Source organism: Coregonus clupeaformis, chromosome 5, assembly GCF_020615455.1.
Source record: "Coregonus clupeaformis isolate EN_2021a chromosome 5, ASM2061545v1, whole genome shotgun sequence".
Classification (NCBI taxonomy): Eukaryota; Metazoa; Chordata; class Actinopteri; order Salmoniformes; family Salmonidae; genus Coregonus; species Coregonus clupeaformis.
The window spans coordinates 41227906-41254656 of NC_059196.1; the positions used below are offsets into that span (position 1 = coordinate 41227906).

At 49.2% G+C, this 26751-nt stretch overlaps 1 protein-coding gene across 7 annotated transcripts in view; it reads left to right on the forward strand.

Annotated features, from left to right (window-relative positions):
* The first annotated feature begins 2584 nt into the window (after nucleotides 1-2584).
* Nucleotides 2585-26751, forward strand: part of LOC121558060 (glutamate receptor 4) — a 188241-nt gene continuing 164074 nt past the window's right edge. For all 7 annotated transcript variants that reach the window (XM_041871541.2, XM_041871542.2, XM_041871543.2 and 4 more), the window contains exons 1-2: nucleotides 2585-2951; nucleotides 7172-7330. In XM_041871541.2, coding sequence (XP_041727475.1) covers nucleotides 2864-2951; nucleotides 7172-7330 — 247 coding nt within the window. In that variant the 5' untranslated portion in view covers nucleotides 2585-2863. The remainder of the gene's footprint in view (nucleotides 2952-7171; nucleotides 7331-26751) is intronic.

Sequence of the window (26751 nt, forward strand, 5' to 3'; positions counted from 1 at the left end):
AGTGATCAACAACCAACTTGACAGAGCTTGATCAACAACCGACTTGACAAGAATAATGTACAAATATTGTACAATCCAGGTGTGCAAAGCTCTTAGAGACTTAACCAGAAAGACTTACAGCTGTAAACGCTGCTGATTCTAACATTTATTGACTCAGGGTAAATTTGCTGAAATGTCTAAAAACATGTTTTCACTTTGTCATTATGGGGTATTGTGTGTAGATAGCCTCCTGTAGCTCAGTTGGTAGAGCATGGTGCTTGCAACGCCAGGGTTGTGGGTTCGATTCCCATGGGGGGCCAGTATGAAAAATGTATGCACTCACTAACTGTAAGTCGCTCTGGATAAGAGCGTCTGCTAAATGACAAAAAAATAATAATATTTTATCAATTTTGAATTCAGGCTGCAACACAACACAATGTGGAATAAGTCAAGGGGTATGAAGGATGATGAAGCGTAGGATGAAGTGTCTTAAGGTGATGTAGGATGACGATGCGTAGGATGAGGTCTGTGATCCTGATCCACAGCGGGCTGCTCACGGAGACAAATGATGTCACAGGCCATTTAACTGTCAGTTAGCGCCACACAGCTGGGGTGAGTTATATCCTGCAGAGGGCTGTGTGTGTGTATTTAATTATAATAATGTTGGTGCTTATATTTGTCCTATTCCACACATGTACAAGTGTGTATTAATATGCATGTGTGAATTGGAAATGTGTCTTTTTGCATATCCCAACTCTCCTTGAGACACCCTCAGAGAATGGGGTCACAGCCAGGGTCTGCCATTATCAACGGTGACCCTGGTACAATTAGGGTTAAGTCCCTTGCTCAAGGGGACATCGACACATTTTCACCTTGTCGGCTCAGGGATTCAAACCAGCTACCTTTCGGTTACTTGAAGCGCTAGGCCACCTGCCCCCCTAGGTGTGTGTGTGTGTGTGTGTGTGTGTGTGTCTCAGCCGTCCAGGGTGACAGTGGAGGAGAGTCCTCTCTTTCAGACTGAGAGGGGTGCTGAGGGAGAACAATGGCTCATTGATTTCAACCAATCACTGGGTCTATACTGAGCAGAAAGCCTTTTCCATACATTCACACCCACCAAATATGGTAGGCTATATATAGCTATACAAAGTTACCGATTGCACACCAGGCATAGATACATATTCTATGCATTGCAAATGTAAGCCTTAGCATATACATTAGCCTATCAGCTTCACAGGCTTAATTACAAGTGTTTTGGTGTAGCCAAAGACGTTCTGATGTGCTTGGTTGGAATAGAAAGCCACTGCTCTTTTTGCCCACTGTGGACAACACTCACACATTTGTGTAGACCTCTGGTACAAACATAAGCTGAATGAGCTGAGTGCCGTGCTAAAGGTGTAAACTTCAAAACGTTTAAAACAAAAAGAGTAAGTATCCAGTAGCTTAGTCTACAGTCTCCCCTGGTTCTCAGTATGGTTTCAGAACCATGGACAGCGTAAGGCTAATGCTGTGTGTGAAGTTTAACCATTTTTAGACTTTTCACTCTGGAAATCCCTTAGCTACGCTCTGGGTTGAATGAAGGCTGGCGCCCACACATATAGGAGGCTATGGTCATTGAGGGACCAGAGACAGATTATTTCCGTTTTACTCGGTGAAAAATAGCTGTTTCTCTCCGTGATCCCAGCCCGTCTGTCAGTCTGTCGGTTTACCGGCGGCGCTGACGATTATGAATGAGGAGCGAGACACAGTTGATGCCGGAAAAGAAAACCCGTTTTATTCGACTAACTCTCTCTCTCTCGACTCCCGCTCCTTCATCTACTCTCGCGGCTTTGAGAGACATGGGGCTTGTTTAGCGGTGCGCTCTAATGGGTGTGAGGAGATGGATGGGTCTGATTCGGGAAAAAACTGCAAATAACATGCACATACAGAAGGAGAAGGGGAGAGAGACAGAGAGAGAGAGAGAGAGAGAGAGAGAGAGAGAGAGAGAGAGAGAGAGAGAGAGAGAGAGAGAGAGAGAGAGAGAGAGAGAGAGAGAGAGAGAGAGAGAGAGAGAGAGAGAGAGAGAGAGAGAGAGAGAGAGAGACAGAGAGAGAGAGAGAGAGAGAGAGAGACAGCGCACGCTTTGAGGTGGAATCAAATCCCGTACACAACTCACATAGGGGGCGGCCTATGCGGTAGGCTACGTGGTTAGGCCTACTTATCAGACTATAGAAACCCAAAAATAGTGTAAAGAATAAATAATTGCCTCTGTCACCGGTGAAGGGACATGAGCCTTTAAAAGCACCTGATCGCCTTCATACATGCCACAGCCCCGCCGCAGCGCCGTTATTGAAAACTCCGCGCCGGATTATCCCATTTCCGCTGTCTAAACCAGACGAATTCTTATCAAAGGAGCTGTTTGATTTACCGTAATGGCTAGTTAAAGTAGACAGGTTTGGAAAAGAGAGATTGAAGGAGGGGCGGGCAGGCAGAGAGAGGGTGTGTGTGAGAGTGAGAGTGTATGTGTTTGAGAGAGAGAGAGAGAGAGAGAGAGAGAGAGAGCGAGAGAGAGAGAGAGAGAGAGAGAGAGAGAGAGAGAGAGAGAGAGAGCGAGAGAGAGAGGGGGCGCGCATGTCCAATCCTTCCATGCAGGCTGTAGTCGCTCCTCACCACTGGCGAGTTGTTCTCTCTCTTTTCCTTCTCGCGCTCTCTTCCACGCATCGTGCATGTGCTCGGTTTAGCGTTTACCGAGCCAGACAGAGCGCTCTCCAGCGGCAGCGGACACTGCGGGGGGAACAAGCCCACTATGGATTGTTAAAACTCCGGCCTCTTTTTCTCTTTTCCCTCCTTCTCACTCACATTGTGTCCTCCTCCTCTATGTCTCTCCACAGTTTTTAAGGGACGGAAAATGAGGATTATTTACCCGCACTTTCTCGGGGTGTTTTCCGCCCTTTGGGTGCTAGCGACTGGGGCTTTCCCCAGCAGTGTTCAGATAGGTGAGTAGGCTAAAGACCTTTAAAAATAGACACTTGTTATAGCCAGGGTTTTAAGGAGTCTTAAACTGTTTTCGTCCTCAATGATGTGTATTTATTTTAGAGGATTTGCATTGCCATTATTTCTGTTAACCTAAGTAGCCTACAGAGGGAAAACGCTGTCTGTTTGGCTGTCAGGTGATTATTCATAATTGTGGTAATTGTTTTCCTGTTGTCGGAACCGGAGGTTAAATGGTTCTCTCTCTCTCTCTCTCTCTCTCTCTCTCTCTCTCTCTCTCTCTCTCTCTCTTCCGTTTTGTCTCTGCTCGCTCTTCCTCTCTTTCGCGTTATTTGTATTTTCAAACGGGCATCCTGCGCTCATGAATGTTTTATGACGCTTTGTTCCGTACTGTGTCAGATTGCCACTGCAGCATCTTCAAGTGCCACACATAGTAGGATAACCCTGGCTACCCGATCCGAGCCGGACCCGATCAGCAGGGGCTAGACCCGGATCAAAGTTTCTATTAAACCTGATCCACTGCCCTGCGTCAGTTGTATACCCCATCCTATAACAGTCCTATACAAACACACACACACACACATGCACACACACAGACACGCACACAGACACACAGACACACACACATGGTGCTCTGTTCTAGAGGTGTGTGTTAATGTATGCTCTACATCACTCCTTGCGGGGTGCAGGAGGAGAGGCACTGTAATTAGATTCTGGTCTCTGACTCTTTCTCGCTCCTTTCACTGAGCTGCCGATAAAGTTAATATGGTCTGCTGGACACACACACACACACACACACACACACACATACACACCCCTCAACCCCTACCTGCCTGTTCACTTGAGAAAGCATTTGCATATCCCTTCAATACACACAAGTGGAATGGAACTTAAGGCAGAGGAAAATCAATTCCTTGGAGAATGTAAAAAAAACATGTAATGTTGCAATGCCTTAGAAATAGATTTGTGTTACTGTAGTTAATGCAGAGGAAAGATAAGTGATCGTGAGTTGCATTCAGGCTTCAGTAATACCCAAAGCAGACTCTACGCTCGGTGTCTGACTTCTATTAAACAACTGTTGGATGTTTGTGAATGACATGTCATTTGAGGTGATGTTTGGGATGTTTGTGAATGACGTCATTTAAGGTGATGTTTGTGATGTTTGTGAATGACAGGCCATTTGAGGTGATGTTTGGGATGTTTGTGAATTACGTGATGTGAGGTGATGTTTGGGATGTTTGTAAATGACATGCCATTTGAGGTGATGTTTTGAGATGTTTGTGAATGACATGCAATTTGAAGTGATGTTTGGGATGATGTCGCTGGGGCGGCAGGTAGCTTAGTGGTTAAGAGCGTTGTGCCAGTAACCGAAAGGTAGCTGGTTCTAATCCCCGAGCCTGTCGATATGCCCTTGAGCAAGGCACTTAACCCTAATTGCTCCTGTAAGTCGCTCTGGATAAGAGTGTCTGCTAAATGACTAAAATGTAAATGTAAAATGTTGTGAATGACATGTGAAGTGATGTTTTTGGGATGTTTGTGAATGACATGTCATTTGAGGTGATGTTTGTGCGGAAAAAAAAAATATACCCAATTTCATGATATCCAATTGGTAGTTACAGTCTTGTCCCATCGCTGCAACTCCTGTACGGACTCGGGAGAGGCGAAGGTCGAGAGCCATGTGTCCTTCAAAACACGACCCTGCAAAGCCGCACTGCTTCTTGACACACTGCTCGCTTAACCTGGAAGCCAGCCGCACCAATGTGTCGGAGGAAACACTGTACGGCTTGCGACAGAAGTCAGCGTCTGCCACAAGGAGTCGCTAGAGCGCGATGGGACAAGGACATCCCAGAGGCCAAACCCTGCCTTAACCCGGACGACGCTGGGCTAATTGTTCGCCGCCTCATGAGTCTCCCGGTCGCGGCCGGCTGCTACACAGCCTGGGATCGAACCCGGATCTGTATTGATGCCTCTAGCACTGCGATGCATTGCCTTAGACCACTGTGCCACTCGGGAGGCCCTTCATCTGTCATCTTACCCTTCCTCTATCTCTCACCCTCCCGCCACTCTCACTCTTCATCTGACACCTTACCCTTCCTCTCCCTCTATCTCTCACCCTCCCCGCTACTCTGCATCTGTCACCTTACCCTTCCTCTCCCTCTATCTCTCACCCTCCCTGCTACTCTGCATCTGTCACCTTACCCTTCCTCTCCCTCTATCTCTCACCCTCCCCGCTACTCTGCATCTGTCACCTTACCCTTCCTCTCCCTCTATCTCTCACCCTCCCTGCCACTCTGCATCTGTCACCTTACCCTTCCTCTCCCTCTATCTCTCACCCTCCCCTCCCTGCCACTCTTCATCTGTCACCTTACCCTTCCTCTCCCTCTATCTCTCACCCTCCCCGCTACTCTGCATCTGTCACCTTACCCTTCCTCTCCCTCTATCTCTCACCCTCCCCGCTACTCTGCATCTGTCACCTTACCCTTCCTCTCCCTCTATCTCTCACCCTCCCTGCCACTCTGCATCTGTCACCTTACCCTTCCTCTCCCTCTATCTCTCACCCTCCCCGCCACTCTTCATCTGTCACCTTACCCTTCCTCTCCCTCTATCTCTCACCCTCCCCGCCACTCTGCATCTGTCACCTTACCCTTCCTCTCCCTCTATCTCTCACCCTCCCGCCACTCTTCATCTGTCACCTTACCCTTCCTCTCCCTCTATCTCTCACCCTCCCCGCCACTCTTCATCTGTCACCTTACCCTTCCTCTCCCTCTATCTCTCACCCTCCCCGCCACTCTTCATCTGTCACCTTACCCTTCCTCTCCCTCTATCTCTCACCCTCCCCGCCACTCTTCATCTGTCACCTTACCCTTCCTCTCCCTCTATCTCTCACCCTCCCCGCCACTCTTCATCTGTCACCTTACCCTTCCTCTCCCTCTATCTCTCACCCTCCCCGCCACTCTTCATCTGTCACCTTACCCTTCCTCTCCCTCTATCTCTCACCCTCCCCGCCACTCTGCATCTGTCACCTTACCGTTCCTCTCCCTCTATCTCTCACCCTCCCCACCACTCTTCATCTGTCACCTTACCCTTCCTCTCCCTCTATCTCTCACCCTCCCCGCCACTCTGCATCTGTCACCTTACCCTTCCTCTCCCTCTATCTCTCACCCTCCCCGCCACTCTTCATCTGTCACCTTACCCTTCCTCTCCCTCTATCTCTCACCCTCCCCGCCACTCTTCATCTGTCACCTTACCCTTCCTCTCCCTCTATCTCTCACCCTCCCCGCCACTCTTCATCTGTCACCTTACCCTTCCTCTCCCTCTATCTCTCACCCTCCACGCCACTCTTCATCTGTCACCTTACCCTTCCTCTCCCTCTATCTCTCACCCTCCCCGCCACTCTTCATCTGTCACCTTACCCTTCCTCTCCCTCTATCTCTCACCCTCCCCGCCACTCTTCATCTGTCACCTTACCCTTCCTCTCCCTCTATCTCTCACCCTCCCCGCCACTCTGCATCTGTCACCTTACCCTTCCTCTCCCTCTATCTCTCACCCTCCCCGCCACTCTTCATCTGTCACCTTACCCTTCCTCTCCCTCTATCTCTCACCCTCCCCGCCACTCTGCATCTGTCACCTTACCCTTCCTCTCCCTCTATCTCTCACCCTCCCCGCCACTCTTCATCTGTCACCTTACCCTTCCTCTCCCTCTATCTCTCACCCTCCCCGCCACTCTGCATCTGTCACCTTACCCTCAGTCATACTCTGGTCTTTCTGATGCCTCTCTCTCCCTCTGTCTTACTCTCTCTCTCTCTCTCTCTCTCTCTCTCTCTCTCTCTCTCTCTCTCTCTCTCTCTCTCTCTCTCTCTCTCTCTCTCTCTCTCTCTCTCTCTCTCTCTCTCTCTCTCTCTCTCTCTCTCGCTCCCTCTCTCTCTCTCCCTCTGTCTTACTCTCTCACTCTCTCGCTCCCTCTCTCTCTCCTCTGTCCTACTCTCTGTCTCTCTCTCCCTGTCTCCCTCTCTCCCTCTCGCTCTCTCTCCTGTCTCTCTCTCCCCCTCTATCCTCTACGGATTTCAGAATCAGAACCCCCCCCCACTGCCCGTCTCAGCCATTTCTCACTATCCCCCCATTTTTGACAAAATGTGCACCCAGCGGGGGCCCCAGGACCCAGTTTGGTAAACCCTGTGCCAATGAAGCACAGTTCAAAACCAACTCTCTTTCTCCTCATCTATAGGTGGTCTATTTATCAGGAACACAGATCAGGAGTACACAGCGTTTCGATTGGCTATCTTCCTGCACAACACCAGCCCCAATGCCACGGAGGCTCCTTTCAACCTGGTACCCCACGTCGACAACATCGAGACAGCTAACAGCTTCGCCGTCACAAATGCCTGTGAGTACTACCAGATAAGAGTTTGTGTATGTGTCTGTGTGTGCGTGTGTGCACTCAAACCTTGTACCACACACAGAGTGGCAGCTGTCAATCAAGAGTTAGAGGTGTATATGAGGCTATCATTCACTATAGGAGGAGGAGGGGCAAGGGGTTGCTGTGTCAGCTTAGCTTGAGAACATGGCTGGTCTGTGTCTACAATGAGATGAGGGAGGTCTATGTGATGTCATCAACGTCCAGATCCCTCAGGAAGTACATCTGCACTGGGAACCTAATGGAATCACCATAGATCTCCTCTTGGTAAATGGAACTGAATGGAACTATTGAAACAGCCGATTTCCATGTGGACTTCCTGGTCTTTCTTATGAGATAATCTCTGTCTAAACCTTCTTTAAATCATCCCCAGAGTTGTGTGTCATATTGAGGCCCAATAACTTGTTTTCTACGGTTGAGCCAGGCCAATTCCCGTCATGTTGAATTTGGCCCAAGGACTAAAGCTCTGTGGTTGATTTGGCAAATTGAAGCAAGAGTAACAGGGGGAAATGAAAAGACACTAGCACTTACTGGCTTGGAATACATTATCGAAAAAGGCAATGGGGGAAGAAAATTAAGTGTGGTTGTGTTTGTGTATGTGTTGAATAAGGATGCTGCTGCTTTCTTATCAAGACCAAATTTGTCAAAGTCATCCTCAACTACCCTCTCTCGAAAGCTGCTACTGCTGAGGGCAGCTTTGTTATTTCTATATGAAGAACTGTTGGTGACTTTCCTCTGACTATAGAAGGCTGTGACTTGGCCAGCCTGATCACTAGAAATAGACTTCAATTTCAGACGTTTCAAAAGGTCCTGAGGACGTTGATATATGCCTTCCTCGGCGCTCACAAAACAAACAAAAAAACTTGTAATGCTCGGAGAGGGAGCACGCTGCTTAGACAACCGCGCCACTGTAGTTTACTATGATCTAGCAAGTCGCGAGAATACTGTGAATACTGATGATACCTGATGGTAATAGTGCGTTGTTTGTCATTATTTAGTTTTAAGCCTTCCCCAAACCATAGCCCTAACCTTAACCACTTGGAATTAATACCTAAACATTACTAGTGATGGGGTAAAAAATCGATACAGTTACATATCAGGATATTATTTTTGATTGATATATCATATCGTTTTGACGATATCGCAAGTTTTATTTCCCTGACTGATTAAAACTTGTTTTTTCATGTTCTCTCTTGTCTCTCTGCAGCAGGCATATAGTGAGCAATATGTTTGGAACATCGAATCGAAATAAAATCACAGTATCGAGTCGCAATACATATAGAATTGTGAGAATCGCAATATATAGCGAATCGGCACCTAAGTATCATGATAATAACATATCGTGAGGTCGCTGGCAATTCCCAGCCCTAAACTTAACCCTTTGAGTTGTTTCTATTTTAACCCTATATCCATGCAGAATTAACCCTGTAGCCACGTAGAATTAATGCAGAAGAAAATAGATGTTCAATTAATATGTTGAATTTCAAAGGGAAACTATGAGATCTTGTTGGACTGGGCTGCCATAGTGTACCCAGTGGTGTTGATATGAAACAAGTACTGTTGGGGACTCTGTGTGATAAAACAGAGTTGATTGGTATCACTCACTCTCTCTCTCTCTCTCTCTCTCTCTCTCTCTCTCTCTCTCTCTCTCTCTCTCTCTCTCTCTCTCTCTCTCTCTCTCTCTCTCTCTCTCTCTCTCTCTCTCTCTCAATTCAATTTCAATTTCAATTTCAATTTAAGGGCTTTATTGGCATGGGAAACGTCTGTTAACATTGCCAAAGCAAGTGAAGTTGATAGTAAACAAAAGTGAAATAAACAATACATATTAACAGTAAACATTACACTCAGAAGTTTCAAAAGAATAAAGACATTTTAAATGTAATCTCTCTCTCTCTCTCTCTCTCTCTCTCTCTCTCTCTCTCTCTCTCTCTCTCTCTCTCTCTCTCTCTCTCTCTCTCTCTCTCTCTCTCTCTCTCTTTCTCTCTCTCTCAGACTGTGTGAAAGCTGGATAGTTACAGACTAGTGTTGCACGGTATACTGAAACTTCGGTACTTTTTTGATGCAAGAACATGACAAAACGGTTCAGTACTAGAATTTTTGTTACTTTCGGTAATTCTATCAAATGTGTCTTGCGTCATCTACTGATTGTGTCAGCTTCCTGCTTCCCCTGTTTGTCTCCTGGCCTCTAGAGGTCAGCTGTGTTCCCCTTTGCCTTAGTTTTTCCTCATGTGTCCTAATTAGCTTATCTATGTCACCTGTGCCTTGTTTCCCCTTGAGTATTTTAGCTGTGTGTTTTCCCCTTGTTTCTCACTTGGTTATTGCGTCCTGTCTATGTGTCTCCTGCTTTGTCCCACCGTATCAGTCCTAGTAAGTTATTCGAAGTTATCTTTAGTTTGTTTTTCTCCCCTCGGGGAGTTGTTTTGTTTTGCCTCCTGTTTTGAACATTAAATCTACTTACCTGGAGTATTGCCTGGGGTGTTTCATTTGGGTCCTACAACATCTCCTCTGTGGCAAGGGGTAGTACCCCCAGCTCTACACATTTGAGACCGGAGTTCTAGCCCGGCTTGTGACAGAATAACCAAGTCAATCATGGACCCAGAAACACTCAGTTCCCAGGACCTGTTGGCGGTGATCATTCGACATGAGGCTTCTTTCCAGCGCCATGAAGCCGTTCTCAGCCGACAAGAGGAGCTGATGGCTAGACATTCTCAACTCCTGGCCGAAATGATGAGTTCCCTTCACCAGCTCTTTGAACGCCTCCTTGGTTCTCCCCCTTCCCCCGGTCACCTCCCAGTGACGACAGGCCTTCTCGGTTGGCGGAGCCCCGACTACCACCTCCCAAGCCCTTTTCTGGGGATCCAAGCTCTTGTCAGGGTTTCCTCACCCAATGCTCCCTCACCTTCGAGCTCCAACCCTCAAGTTTTCCCACAGACCGTTCCAAGATTGCCTACCTCATTACCCTTCTTTCAGACAAGGCGCTCGCCTGGGCCTCTGCGGTGTGGCAGTCCCAGGAGGCCTGTTGTGACTCCCACGCTGCATTTGTAGAAGAGTTCAAGCGGGTGTTCGATCATCCTGTCAGTGGGCGGGAGGCTTCCAAGCGCCTACTGTCTCTCCGTCAGGGCCCCGAAGCACGGCAGATTTTGCCATTGAGTTCCGAACCATAGCAGCAAGGAGCGGATGGAATGATGAAGCGCTGAGGGTCTGCTTTCAGGGAGGGTTATCTGAGCCCCTTCAAGATGAGTTAGCCACCCGTGAACCAGCGGAAGATCTCGAGTCCCTCATAGCCTTGGCCATCCGCCTGGACAATCGTCTAAGAGAGCGGAGAACGGCTCGCCGTCAGGTGTCTCAGTCCCAAGTTCCTCTGAGCAGCTCTGTTTCTCCTGTTTGGATTCCGTCATTCAGAGCTGCCCCGGCTCCTGAACTGCCCCAGGATTCCCCGGAGAGCATGCAGTTAGGCCGTTCCAGGCTTTCTTCCAACGAAAGGGAACGTCGCATGAGGGAGCGTCGGTGCCTCTACTGCGGGGTTGCCGGCCACTTCCGCTCCACTTGCCCCGAGCTTTCGGGAAACGCCTGTCCCCGCCCAGCTACAGGAGGGTTGTGATGGGGAAAATTAGAGCTCCTCCTACTAACGCGGTCCTAGCTATTCCAGCCACTCTGTCCTGGGAGGGCCACCAGCATCGGGTCCAGGCTATGATCGATTCCGGTGCCGCAGGTGATTTTATGGATGTAACCTTGGCTAAGGAACTTAAGATCCCTACCCAACTACTTCCTCAACCCCAGGCAGTTACAGCCTTAGATGGCAGACCTCTGGAACCAGGAAAAGTTACTGAGGCGACTCAGTCCCCTGCGACTTACCATCTCTCAACACCAGCAGGAGGAGACCTTCTATCTCATTGACTCTCCCGAGTATCCTATTATCCTGGGTCACCCTTGGCTATGCAGACATAATCCCCAGATCGACTGGCCTACTGGCACCATTCTTAGCTGGGGTCCCACTTGCCAACTCACCTGCATGCTTCAGAGTTCCTCAGCCCCTAGTACCCAGTTTCAAGAGTCTGTTGACGTCTCCCGAGTCCCCAGTGTTTACCATCGGTTCAAAGCAGTGTTCAGCAAGGCCCGGGCTACTGCCTTACCGCCTCATCGCACTTATGACTGTGCCATTGATCTACTCCCTGGGTGCTGCCCTCCTAGAGGTCGGATCTTTTCCTTGTCCTCCCCGAGCACGCAGCTATGGACACCTACATTAAGGAGTCCTTGGCAGCCGGCCTCATCTATGCCTCTACTTCCCGGCTGGGGCGGGCTTCTTTTTGTTGAAAAGAAAGACGGGGGTCTGAGGCCTTGTATTGATTACCGGGGACTCAACAAGATCACGGTTCGGAATCGATACCCTCTTCCTCTCATGGCCACTGCTTTTGAGCTGCTTCAAGGGGCTTCCATTTTTACTAAGCTGGATCTCCGCAATGCTTACCATCTCGTGCGGATCCGGCCAGGAGACGAATGGAAGACGGCGTTCAACACGCCCACGGGACACTATGAATATCGGGTGATGCCGTTCGGGCTCACCAATGCCCCCGCAGTATTCCAAGCCCTGATTAATGATGTTCTCCGGGATATGCTTAATCTGTTCGTCTTCGTGTACCTGGACGATATCCTCATCTTCTCGAGGTCACTGAAGGAGCATGAGGGGCATGTTAGCCGGGTTCTCCAGAGGCTCCTTGACAATCACCTCTACGTTAAGCCTGAGAAGTGTGAATTTCATGTTTCTCAGACTCAGTTTCTCGGGTTTATTGTCACTCCCGGGCACCTAGAGATGGATCCCAAGAAGGTCAAGGCGGTCCACGATTGGCCCACACCTGCCACGGTCAAGGAGGTTCAACGGTTCATTGGCTTTTCTAACTTCTATCGGAAGTTCATTAAGAATTTCAGCTCGGTGGTAGCCCCCTTGACGACGCTTACCAAGGGAGGAGGGACCAAGATTCACTGGGATCCGGAAGCAGCAGGGGCCTTCGAGGATCTCAAGCGCCGCTTCACTTCTGCTCCGATTCTGGTGACCCCTGACCCAGAGAGACCTTTCGTGGTGGAGGTGGACGCCTCAGAGGTGGGGGGTGGGAGCCGTCCTGTCTCAGAGGGGTGCGGATGGGAGATTACACCCTTGTGCCTTCATGTCTCGCCGCCTGTCTGAGGCCGAGCGCAACTACCACGTGGGGGATCTAGAGTTGCTTGCGGTTAAACTGGCCTTGGAAGAGTGGCGCCATTGGCTTGAGGGGGCTCAGCACCCTTTCCAGGTTCTCACAGACCACAAGAACCTGGAATATCTCCAACAGGCTAAGCGGATGAACCCTCGGCAAGCACGATGGTCTCTTTTCTTTAATCGATTCCAGTTCATCCTGACTTACCGACCTGGCACCAAGAACGTCAAGCCGGATGCTCTGTCTCGAGTCTATTCTCCCGAGGTACAAGAGAAGCCCTTGGCATCGATTATTCCGAGGTCTAGGATCGTCGCACCTCTTCAGTGGGAACTAGAAAGAGGGGTACGAGAAGCTCTTGCCCATGAGCCCGATCCAGGCGGTGGTCCTGCCGGTCGCCTGTACGTTCCTCTCTCGGTTCGGGCCCGCGTCTTGCAGTGGGGTCATGAGTCGCCCTTGACATGCCATCCTGGCAGTGCTCGCACACTGGAGTTCCTCCGACGGCGGTTTTGGTGGCCGTCCATCAAGAAGGACGTGCAGGTCTATGTTGAGGCCTGCCCTGTGTGCAACCAGGGAAAGTCGACACGCCAGCGACCCCAGGGACTGCTCCATCCCTTACCTGTTCCTCGAAGGCCATGGTCACACCTTTCTCTGGACTTTGTTACGGGACTTCCTCTATCCCAGGGCAACACCGTCATCCTTGTGGTGGTAGACCGTTTCTCTAAGGCTGCCCGGTTTATTCCCCTGCCCAAGCTGCCCTCGGCTAAGGAGACTGCGGAGCTCCTCATGAACCATGTCTTCCGGATATTTGGCATTCCCCTGGACGTGGTCTCTGACCGAGGTCCCCAATTCTCGTCCCGGTTTTGGGGGGCCTTCTGCAGGCTTATTGGGGCCACAGCCAGCCTATCGTCAGGATTCCATCCAGAGTCTAATGGCCAAACGGAACGGATTAATCAGGATCTGGAGACCACCCTGCGGTGTATGGCGGCCAGTAATCCCACGTCTTGGGCCACCTATATCATTTGGGCTGAATATGCCCACAACACCCTCCAGTCCTCAGCCACCGGATTGTCCCCCTTCGAATGCCAGTTCGGTTACAACCCTCCTTTGTTTCCAGAGGAAGAGGCGCAAGTTGGTGTTCCCTCGGCCCAGCGCTTTGTCCAACGCTGTAGGCGGACCTGGAAGAAGGCCAGGTGTACCCTCCTTCGGACCTCCCAGAGATACCAAAGTCAGGCTAATCGCCACCGCCGGACGGCCCCTAGTTTCCGAGCTGGTCAGAGAGTTTGGTTGGCCACTAAGAACTTGCCCCTCCGGGTCGAATCCAAGAAGCTTTCCCAGAGATACATCGGCCCTTTCCGCATTTCTAGAAAGGTTAACCCTGTGTCGTATCGTTTAGTTCTGCCTCGCTCCCTTAGAGTTAACCCCACTTTCCATGTTTCACTCCTTAAACCTGTCTTGTCTTCTCCTTTTGCCCCCCACACAGACCCCCGCCACCTCCCAGGATCATAGACGGCCAGCCAGCCTACACAGTCCGCCGGATACTGGACTCCCGGAGGGTCCAGAACTCTCTGCAGTATCTGGTGGACTGGGAGGGCTACGGGCCAGAGGAGCGCTCCTGGGTTCCGGCCAGGGACATCCTGGACCCAGGGTTGATCCGAGATTTTCGCACCCTGGGGCCAGGGTGTTCTGGAAGGAACGTCAGGAGTCGTTCCTAGAGGAGGGGGTCCTGTCAGCTTCCTGCTTCCCCTGTTTGTCTCCTGGCCTCTAGAGGTCAGCTGTGTTCCCCCTTTGCCTTAGTTTTTCCTCATGTGTCCTAATTAGCTTATCTATGTCACCTGTGCCTTGTTTCCCCTTGAGTATTTTAGCTGTGTGTTTTCCCCTTGTTTCTCACTTGGTTATTGCGTCCTGTCTATGTGTCTCCTGCTTTGTCCCACCGTATCAGTCCTAGTAAGTTATTCGAAGTTATCTTTAGTTTGTTTTTCTCCCCTCGGGGAGTTGTTTTGTTTTGCCTCCTGTTTTGAACATTAAATCTACTTACCTGGAGTATTGCCTGGGGTGTTTCATTTGGGTCCTACAACATCTCCTCTGTGGCAAGGGGTAGTACCCCCAGCTCTACACATTTGAGACCGGAGTTCTAGCCCGGCTTGTGACAGATTGATGTACCCTTATAGCGCGAGTACACAGAGCTGATGTCCCTTTATAGCCGAGTACACTGAGCTGATGTCCCCTAATAGCGTGAGTACACCGAGCTGATGTCCCCTTATAGCGCGAGTAAACCGAGCCGATGTCCCCTTATAGCGCGAGTACACCGAGCCGATGTCCCCTTATAACGCGAGTACATCGAGCTGATGTCCCCTTATAGCGCTAGTACACCGGGCTGATGTCCCCTTATAACGCGAGTACACCGAGCCGATGTCCCCTTATAGCGCGAGTACACCGAGCCGATGTCCCCTTATAGCGCGAGTACACCAAGCCGATGTCCCCTTATAGCGCGAGTACACCGAGCTGATGTCCCCTTATAGCGCGAGTACACCAAGCCGATGTCCCCTTATAGCGCGAGTACACCGGGCTGATGTCCCCTTATAACGCGAGTACACCGGGCTGATGTCCCCTTATAACGCGAGTACACCGTGCTGATGTCCCCTTATAACGCGAGTACACTGAGCCGATGTCCCCTTATAGCGCGAGTACACCGAGCCAATGTCCCCTTATAACGCGAGTACACTGAGCCGATGTCCCCTTATAGCGCGAGTACACCGAGCCAATGTCCCCTTATAGCGCGAGTACACCGAGCCGATGTCCCCTTATAGCGCCAGTACACCAAGCCGATGTCCCCTTATAGCGTGAGTACACCGAGCTGATCTCCCCTTATAGCCTGAGTACACCGAGCTGATGTCCCCTTATAGCGCGAGTACACCGGGCTGATGTCCCCTTATAGCGTGAGTACACCGAGCTGATGTCCCTTTATAGCCTGAGTACACCGAGCCGATGTCCCCTTATAGCCCGAGTACACCGGGCTGATGTCCCCTTATAGCGTGAGTACACCGAGCTGATGTCCCCTTATAGCCTGAGTACACCGAGCCGATGTCCCCTTATAGCTTGAGGACACCGTGTCTGCGCCACACGGCATGTAGAAATGTTGCAACTGTTAATTACTGTACACAAAACAATGTCCATTACAGGCTAGAACACTTTACAATGCAAGAAGGTACAGGTAGCTTCCAGCTTTGTTGGCTAACTTTCCTTGCTAGTTTACAGCTGAAGCTAACACCAATTTAGTTTCGAATTGTACCCATAAATGTTGGTAGTAATAATAGTAATGTTGTTGTAGTTGATAACAAGACAAAGAAAGTGAGCAGAAGGGTCACAGTCTGAGTGCAAAATACTTCCACTGAAATTATTCTTTAGAGTGATGACTCCAGCGAAGCATTCAGAACCATGAGAGAGCCATAAATCATTTCCGCACTGTGCTCTCCAGAAGTTGACGCCAGTAGAAATAGAATGAGACTCTTGAAAAAAACATAAATCGGTTTAAAGCTGTTTGGCGAATAATAATAAGGCTTTGCGCTTTACATTATTTCCAGCATTGAGTCAGTCACGTCTCTCCTGTCTCTCTCACTGTGTGTGATTGACGTCATTAGGTCTTAAAGAGGTCTTGTAAAATAATAGATTGCTTCTTCTATGTAAATGTCCCAAATAGAAAGGAAACAGATTGTTTGTCATCTGTAGGCCCATGAAATCAGCCAAAAGAAAGCTCAATAACTCAGTGCATTCATATATGCATTCACCTGTACTGTGAATAGACCTAGGCTATCTTGATTTACCCAGTTTATCAATAGATATTTACCATTCAAATAAATGATTACAATTATGTTGTTTTGTAGTTAGATTGGTAAAAACAAAGTCAAAGTGATTTTATAATTGTATAATTGATTAATTAATGCATATGTGGCTGTCTCTGAAAAATTGACATCAAACATTTCAAATGTAATGATATTGAAGTAAAAAGATCGGTCTCGTTTTGGTATCGTTTTGGTATTGAGTACCGTGATGGTTTCGAGTAGCGTGATACAGAACCTGGTATCGGTATCGAATTCAAAATTCTGGTATTGTGACGACACTATTACAGACCTGTGTCATACTGTGTGCTGTCCTGGGCTGGGCTGGGTATGGGCTTGGCTGTGGTGTGTGTATGTGTGTGTGTGTATGTGTGTGTGTGTGTTTGTACGTGTGTATGTGTGTGTGTGTGTGTGTGTGTGCATGTGTGTGTGTGTGAGTGTGTGTGTGTGTGTGAATGTGTGTGTGCATGTGTGTGTGTTTGTGTGTGTGTGAGTGTGTGTGTGTGTGTGTGTGAATGTGTGTGTGTATGTGTATGTGCGTGTGTGTGTGTGTGTGTGTGTGTGTGTGTGTGTGTGTATGTGCGTGTGTGAGGGAGGGAGGTTAAAACAGGTGTCCCACTGGAGATGAACTGTGTCAGTAGTAACCGGGGCTCTGGGCCTGTTCTTAGTCTTAATGTTCCGCACTGATGAACCTGTGTGTGTGTACGTGTGTATCAAGTGAGTGAGCATGTGTGTAGCGCAGCAGTGGTGGATTAGTGTCTTATTGTCTATTTATCTCTATCTCTCTCTCTCTCACTCTTTCTCTCTCTCTGTGGGAGATGTGAGGCGGAAGATGTCTGGAGTTTAAGTTAATAAGATTTAGTGTCAGTCCACTTTAGATAGGGAGGATACATTGGTAGATGGCAGAAAAGATGACAGGATCTCTGTCTAGTTACAGTAACAGGGTCTCTCTCCAGTCACAGTAACAGGGTCTCTCTCCAGTCACAGTAACAGGGTCTCTCTCTCCAGACAGGGTCTCTCTCCAGTCACAGTAACAGGGTCTCTCTCCAGTCACAGTAACAGGGTCTCTCTCCAGTCACAGTTGTCACGAACCGGCTCAAGTTCGTAACAAAAGGGAGACACGTGGAGACAAGGAGTACTCAAAGTATATATTTATTAATTAAAGTAACTAACTGAAATAACAATGGGGTGTGTAATCAGTAATCAGTAGTGTAAGTGAGTGTTTGCTTGCATAAATGTAATATAGAAAAGTGTTGATAAGTGCCAAAGCAAACAACCCAAAAAAGGCCACAAAAATATCACAACCAAAATCAAAGTATCTGCCTGGAGAGAGTCTCCCTAATGAATGTAGAAGAGGTCCATTTATCCTGGGACAACCCGGCCCAGGTGTTTCCCATGTAGCTGACGACCCTCCCAACTCCGCCCACCGGCATCCTAACAAGGAAACAAGAACAAAGAGAGAATACGGCAGACAGAGTGGGAGGGTCGTCACACCCCCCCCCATAAGACCGGGGACCAACAAGGACCCCGGACCAACATACCAGTCCCTGCGTCCCAACCTGACAAATTGTACATGTTCACACCTCCACTTGCCCCACCCATCATCCTCCTCTCCAGCCCTCAGCAACCTTTACACAGGAAGCAACCTTTAAGAGGAAAGAAGAACACAAGACTAGGAGGGGACAAACAGGAAAGATAGAACATGACAAAATCAAACAATGGTCGGTCACATCAATATTCATGAACAGGGCGCACGTCACCCTGCCCAACCACCTTTCCAAGGTATACCACAGTCGCCTGAGCAAACTCACATTCAGCCAAATTCATCGTGAGGCGACCCGCAGCCAGACGTCCGAACAAGGCCTGAATACGGGACAGATGCTCCTCCCAAGCATCTGCATATATCACTACATCGTCCAGATAAACAGCGCAACCCGGCCAGACCAGAGACAACCCTGTTCATAAATCGCTGAAAAGTGGCAGGCGCATTACGCAGTCCGAAACTCATAACCGAATACGAGTACAGACCAACAGGTGTAATAAAGGCAGAGATTTCACGTGCCCTACTCATCAGTGGCACCTGCCAATACCCCTTTAACAGGTCAAATTTGCTCACAAACGTAGCTCGCCCGACTTGACCAACGCAGTCCTCCATCCGAGGAAGAGGAAATGAATCCGGCCCAGTGACATCGTTTACCTTACGGTAGTCCGTACAAAATCTATTTGTTCCATCCGATTTACTGCCCAAGATACAGGGAGAAGCCCAACTGGAGAAAGAAGGATCTGCTATTTTACTCTCCAGCATGTACCTGACCTCAGCATCCAGACAACGCAGTTTCTCTGAAGAAACTCTATAGAACCGTTGACGAATGGGGTCAGCATCTCCAATGTCAATATCATGTTCTATTAAGTTTGTACGTGTAGGTGTATCCGAAAACAACCCTGGAAATCTCTGAATCAAACCAACCCTCTCTTTCCGCTCATCAACAGGTAGATGAGTAAGAAGGCTATCTACAATCTCCAGTGTCTCTGAATTTTTCAATCTACCCTGCAGTATGCAATCGTCAGGACCAGAAACATCTTCCTGCTCCTGCACAGACCTAGCATGACCAGAACTCAGGGAATAAACAATATCAGCCAAAAGAACAGCCTTACCGTCCTCTGTAGACTCCCCCTGTTCAGTCTCAGAGGAACGTGCATAATAGGGTTTTAACAAATTTACATGGCACAGTTGGTGTGCTTTCCTCCGTTCTGGAGTGGCAACTAGATAATTTTGCTCAGTGTACTGGCGCACCACTGTATATGAACCTTGAAACTTGGCTTGAAAAGGAGAACCAACAATTGGCAGCAGAGCCAGAACCTGATCACCTGGACTAAAGTGATGAGGCTCAGCTCGCGATCATATATGCTCTTCATCCTGTCCTGTGAAGATGATAGCTCCTCTTTAGCCATTTCCCCAGCGGCATACAAGCGTCGCCGAAAATCACCCACATATGATAACAGGGACTGAGGAGGCTCGGGAGACTTCCAGTCATCCTGGAGAACAGATAAAAGCCCACGCACCCGATGTCCAAACACTAGGTCATTTGGGCTAAAACCCGTGCTCTCCTGTGAAACCTCCCTAGCAGCTAACAGTAACCAAGGCAACCCCTCCTCCCAATCCTTATCCATCTCAGTACAATAAGCTCTCAACAAAGACTTAAGTGTTTGATGGAAACGTTCCAGTGCTCCTTGACTTTGGGCATGATAAGCGCTAGACAAGTTGTGTTTAATATGGAGTTGTTGGAGAACCTGTCCAAAGAGATTAGAGGTGAAATTAGATCCTTGATCACTTTGAATGACCTTAGGGATTCCAAACAGTGAGAGAAACTGAGTCAAAGCTTTTAACACAGCCTTAGTCGTGATAGACCGGAGAGGGTAGGCAACAGGAAACCCAGTGGTCTGACACATCACAGTCAACAAATAATTACTACCCTTTCTAGAACGAGGCAGAGGACCAACACAATCAATAATCAAATACTCAAAAGGTTTACTGAGTACAGGAATAGGGAACAGTGGTACCGGCTTAATAGCTTGATTAGGTTTACCAGTTAATTGACAGGTGTGACAAGTTTTGATGAAATCAGAAACATCCCTCTTTAATCTTGGCCAAAAAAAATGTCGTAATATGTGATTGTAGGTTTTTCTCACACCCATATGCCCAGCAACGTCGTTGTGAGAAGTTGTCAGCACCAACTCACGAAGCCTAACTGGTACCACAACCTGACTAATCGCCTCCCCCAGAAAACAACTACCATGAGACATCCACTTCCTCATCAGGACCTCCTCTTGGAGAAAATAGCCCTGTGCGACATCTCCCAACTGTTCTACAGGCACAATCTGGTCCCGCAACTCTTCTAATGTAGGGTCAGCCCGTTGCGCCTCGATTAAATCGGAGCGGGATACGGATAACGGGATAACAGGGAAAACAGTAACAGACTTCTTTATGGTATTCTCGTTAGCCAGTTCCGTAACCAAGTCATCAGGGATCATAGAACGCGTCACTGCACACGCAGAAAACACCTCTGGGAAATTCTGCGCACTCTCATCAGGAATCCCTACAATTGAAGGCTTATTAGAAACCGCTAAAGATGGAAACACGATAGGCCACACACGCTCCCCAGCCAAGTTATTTCCAAGGATCACGTCAACACCCTCAATAGGCAATGAAGGACGCACCCCCCACAACAACCTCACCTTTCACCAGTCCACAATCCAACATCAGTTTATGCAATGGAACTGACAGAGTGTTCAAACCTATTCCCCTAATTAGAACACTATTCCCCGAATCAGTCTCCGCAGAGAAGGGTAACACAGATTCCAACACAAATGATTCAGAGGCACCTGTATCTCTTAGGATCTTTACTGGCACTAGGTTCTTACTTCCTACCATAGACACAAAACCCTCCGTAACAAAAGGTAAATAGTCGGGATCAATATAGCCCTTCACATGGCTCTGAGCATGAGACAATGCGTCAGGAGTGAACTGATGTGGAACAGGCGCTGCTAACGCTATAGGCCTCGATTTACCATAAGCACCTGTACTGAATTTACCCCTAGACCTAAGAATCGGACATTCATTCTTCCAATGACCTAATTCTCGACAGTAGTGACACTCTTGACCAAAGTCAGTTTTACCACGGGTATCAGGCTCAACCCCAGTTGAATGAAACTCTGCCCGGGAACCGAAGTATCTCGGCGAGCGAGGCCCAACTCTCTGCAAACACCCCCACTCACTCCGAATACGGGGTTCTGCAAAAAAATGTGTGTGAGTCAACACATATTCATCTGCCAAAACCGCAGCTTCAGCGACAGTCTTTATTTTTCGTTCGTTAATGTACGTCGCTATACGATCAGGGATTGTGTCCTTAAATTGTTCTAACATAATCAGATCACACAGCCCTTGGAAAGTCATAACTGCAGAGGCGGAACACCAGCGATTGAACTGTGAAGATAATATTCGCGCAAACTCAACATGAGTCTGCTGATCATCCCTTTTTTAACGTTCTAAATCGTTGGCGGTAAGCCTCAGGGACCAATTCATAACTCTGTAACACAGCCGTTTTAACCTTCTCATAACTAACACTGTCTGCTACACTAAGAGCTGAATATGCTTCTTGCGCTTTACCAGTCAGCACACACTGCAACATCAAAGTGCGATCAGAATCAGGCCAACTCCTAGCGTCAGCAACACGCTCAAACAACGAAAAGAATGTCTCCGGGTCCTTTTCATTAAACTGGGGCAACAACCGTAAATTCCCAACAATATCAAATGTGTCTGGATTACGACCAAAAGAGGAACGACCCCTAGGTAACTCTGGGTCATCTTCCCAGAGCAAACTCTCCCCTGAGAGCTTTCCTTCCCCTAACCAACTCTAGTCGCTCTTGTTGCAGCTTGATTTTAGCACGCTCCATATCCTGTTTAAATTCCAATTCCCCTTTCATATTTTACACGATCATGCTCCATTTTAGCTTGTTCATGCTCCATTTTAGCTCTCTGTCCATTTCGTTCATGCTCCATTTTAGCTTGTTCATACTCCATTTTAGCTCTTTGTCCATGCTCTAGCTGTAACAGAAGCAGTTCTTTCTGCTGTTCAAAAAGAAGACTACTATGACTAACCGATGGAGCGATCATTGTAACATATCGGGAGACAACGTGTCCTCAGCAGAGGCTGCCCCAGTGGTAACATCCAGAATACCACTCTCCATCAAATTGGCCTTCAATATTAACCTAATAGAATTTTTTAGGCGTTTATCACTAATTTCAACCTTGTAGTGTTCAGCAACCTTCAACAGCTGTTCTTTAGTACATAATTCTAACAGTTCTTCTGATGGAAAGCGAATGAACTCATCTACATTAGACGCCATAATCAGGAAAAAAAAATATATATATAGATCATAATAATCTTGCTCAACCCCTCTGCTGAGCACACCAGACACAAGAGAAATGACAATCACACCGAGCACCACAGAAGAGAGCTGGGATATGGAGCTTCCCCAACCTACAATAACTCAACCCTAGTCTTCGTGCAGATTCGCGGTGGGTAATTACGCACTGTAGCCCGCTGGCAAGGAATTAAACCCCCAGCACGCTGGTAGATTTCCCCAAGCCACGGATGTGCCCCGAGACAACTGCTCAGTCCACTGACACCACACAAAAATAACAAACATTTAACCATGCCCAACGTATCCCAAACAAAACACGTCACTAAGCCTATCCGGGGAAAAAGCTATAGCTCCGGGTAGCAAATGTCACTACCCTACCCAATCTCCCACTGAGGTACACAGCCGATTGTACTCACCTCAGACCGATGTCCCAACAGCGAGTAGAGCAAGAGTTTCCAGGCTGGGCAGGGACTGGAAACTAACCAATGTACTCTCTCCAACGCAGTACAAAACCCAAAGGCAACCAATACTGGCCTATCAAACTCAAACAAACTAACAAAATTTACAAAGAAAAACCCTACAGCATTGGACATTAACTCCACGTTCTCCCAAACACAACCAGTTCAAAATCCCGGACGAGCCCCCCACTTGTCACGAACCGGCTCAAGTTCGTAACAAAAGGGGAGACACGTGGAGACAAGGAGTACTCAAAGTATATATTTATTAATTAAAGTAACTAACTGAAATAACAATGGGGTGTGTAATCAGTAATCAGTAGTGTAAGTGAGTGTTTGCTTGCATAAATGTAATATAGAAAAGTGTTGATAAGTGCCAAAGCAAACAACCCAAAAAAGGCCACAAAAATATCACAACCAAAATCAAAGTATCTGCCTGGAGAGAGTCTCCCTAATGAATGTAGAAGAGGTCCATTTATCCTGGGACAACCCGGCCCAGGTGTTTCCCATGTAGCTGACGACCCTCCCAACTCCGCCCACCGGCATCCTAACAAGGAAACAAGAACAAAGAGAGAATACGGCAGACAGAGTGGGAGGGTCGTCACACAGTAACAGGGTCTCTCTCCAGTCACAGTAACAGGGTCTCTCTCTCCAGACAGGGTCTCTCTCCAGTCACAGTAACAGGGTCTCTCTCCAGTCACAGTAACAGGGTCTCTCTCTCCAGACAGGGTCTCTCTCCAGTCACAGTAACAGGGTCTCTCTCCAGTCACAGTAACAGGGTCTCTCTCCAGTCACAGTAACAGGGTCTCTCTCTCCAGACAGGGTCTCTCTCCAGTCACAGTAACAGGGTCTCTCTCCAGTCGTTCCCTCTGTGCGCCTCATGTCTCATGCTGATGGATGGTACACGCACGCATACACACACACACATACACATACACACACATACACGCATGCACACACACACACACACACACAGACACACATACACACACGTTTGTTTTACTATCCTTGTGTGGACCAATCCTAAACCTAACCCTAACTCCTAACCCTAAGCCTAACCCTTAACACCTATTGTCACGGTTTCGGCCGAGGCTGCCTCTCTTCCTTGCTCGGGCAGGCTTCGGCGTTCGTCGTCTCCGGAATACTAGCTGCCACCGTTGTATGTTTCTATGTTCGTTTGGTTTTGTCTGGATTATGTACACCTGTTGTCGTTTAGCGTCATTAGTGTCCTATAAGTTCTCGTTGTGTTTGTCAGGTGTTGTGTGTGATTGTTTTCGCTGTCGTGTTGGTGCGCTACTATTTACAGTGCGCTATTGTAGCTGGCCTCCTTTGTGTAGGAGAGTATTTTTCGCACATGTTTAGTGCGCCCTTTTGTTTACGCCTGTGTGCGCATTTTCTCGCCTCCGGGCTGTTGGATCGTGTTTTGAGTGTGCATTACTAAAGTCTTTTGGACTTATCTTCTGCGTCCTGCGCCTGATTCCCACACCACACCCACCTACAGCACCCGCTGACAGAATCACACACCATTCAGAATGGAATCAGCAGGAGCCGCAGCAGCACAGGAGACTTTGGAGGATCGGGTCCGGGAGCAGAATGACCAGATCCTTCGGATCGGGACCGCCCTGCAGGATGTTATTAACACACTTCAACGCTGGGAGACCCGAGGACACCCCCAACTCCACCTCCCCTGCCATCACCATCAGCCAGTCAGCCCATTCCCGCTCCGGAACCCAGGGGAATTCGACTCTCGCTCCCGAGGGCCTACGATGGGACCGCTGCCGGGTGTCAGGGCTTCCTTCTCCAGGTGGAGCTATACCTGGCCACCGTGTACCCGGCGCCCTCGGGACACGAGAGCGTGTCCGCCCTAATCTCCTGCCTTACCGGCAAGGCGTTGGAATGGGCCAACGCCGAGTGGAGGAGGATAGACGCTACCACCATCACATACGCTGAGTTCTACCGCCGCTTCAGGGCGGTGTTTGACCATCCACCGGAGGGGAAAGCGGCGGGGGAGCGTCTGTTCTGCCTCCGGCAGGGGAGGAGGAGCGCCCAGGAGTTCGCGTTAGAATTCCGTACTCTAGCGGCGGATGCAGGGTGGAATGAGCGGCCCTCATCGATCACTACCGCTGTAGTCTACGAGAGGACGTCCGTCGGGAGCTGGCCTGTAGGGACACCAGTCTCTCTTTCGACCAGTTAGTCGACATGTCCATCAGGCTGGACACCCTGCTGTTTACCCGCGGACATTCCGAGGGGGGTCCGTCCATTTCACCCTCCAGCGCCTCCGAGCCGAGCCCTATGGAGCTTGGGGGCGCTGGTGCTAGAGAGAGGAGGGGTCGGAGTACGAGGGGGCCCGTCTCCTGCACCAACTGTGGCCGTGGAGGACACACCGCGGCTAGGTGCTGGGGATGGCCTCCTAGGGGAGAAGACGACAGGCCCCGCACTGGGGAGTCCTTCCAGGTGAGTAGGCGCCCCACTCACCCAGAGCTCTCTGTTGCGCACTTCTGTATACCTGTGCGTTTTCCACAGGTAGCACCTCATTCCCAGCATAAGGCGCTGGTAGATTCAGGCGCGGCTGGGAATTTTGTTGATAGGAAATTTTGTTTAGAATTAGGGATTCCCCTTCTTCCTGTTGACGTCCCATTCCCCATTCATGCCCTAGATAGCCGTCCGTTGGGATCGGGCTTGATCAGGGAGGTCACGGCGCCACTTAGGATGTGTGCGCAGGGGGGTCATAAGGAGATGATCCAGCTATTTCTGATCGACTCGCCTGCGTATCCGGTGGTGCTGGGCATGCCCTGGTTGAGTATCCATAACCCGTCTATTTCGTGGCAGGAGAGGGCTCTGATGGAGTGGTCTGCCCAGTGTGTGGGTCGATGTTTAGGCGTTTCCGTAGGGGCTACCTTGGTGGAGAGTCCAAACCAGGTGCCCGCATTGCACGTTCTCCCTGAGTATGAGGATTTGGCTATTGTGTTCAGTAAGTCGAGGGCGACGCAGTTGCCTCCCCATAGGCAGGGAGATTGTGCGATAGACCTACAGGCAGGAGCTGCGCTCCCACGGAGCCATGTGTATCCTCTGTCTCAGGAGGAGAAGAGAGCTATGGAGACTTACATAGACGAATCTCTGAGACAAGGATACATACGGCCATCCACTTCCCCTGCGTCCTCGAGTTTCTTTTTTGTGAAGAAAAAGGATGGAGGGTTACGCCCGTGCATTGATTACCGTAGTCTCAATCAGATCACGGTGAAGTACAGTTATCCACTTCCTCTGATTGCGACCATGACGGAGTCATTGCACGGGGCACGTTTTTTCACTAAATTAGATCTCAGGAGCGCGTACAACTTGGTGCGCATTAGGGAGGGCGATGAATGGAAGACAGCCTTTAGTACCACCTCGGGCCATTACGAGTATCTTGTCATGCCATACGGGTTGATGAACGCTCCTTCAGTTTTCCAATCATTCGTGGATGAGATATTCAGGGACATGCAGGTGCAGGGGGTGGTCGTGTACATAGATGACATTCTCGTGTACTCGTCTACCCGAGTCGAGCATGTGGCTCTGGTGCGCCGAGTGTTGAGGAGGCTGTTGGAGCACGACCTGTATGTCAAGTTAGAGAAGTGTCTGTTTTTCCAGGAGTCTATCTCCTTTTTGGGTTATCAGTTGTCTGCGTCAGGGGTGAAGATGGAGGTTGACCGGGTGTCAGCCGTGCGTAATTGGCAAACGCCAACCACTGTGAAGGAGGTGCAGCAGTTTTTGGGGTTTGCGAATTACTACCGGAGGTTTATCCGGGGGTTTTGGACAGGTGGCAGCTCCCATAACGTCTCTTTTGAAGGGGCGGTCCGGTGCGTTGCAGTGGTCAGCCGAGGCGGACAGGGCTTTTGGGAGGCTGAAGGACCTGTTTACCTCGGCTCCGGTGCTGGCGCATCCGGATCCCTCTTTACCATTTCAGGTAGAGGTGGACGCGTCAGAGGCCGGTATAGGAGCCGTGCTCT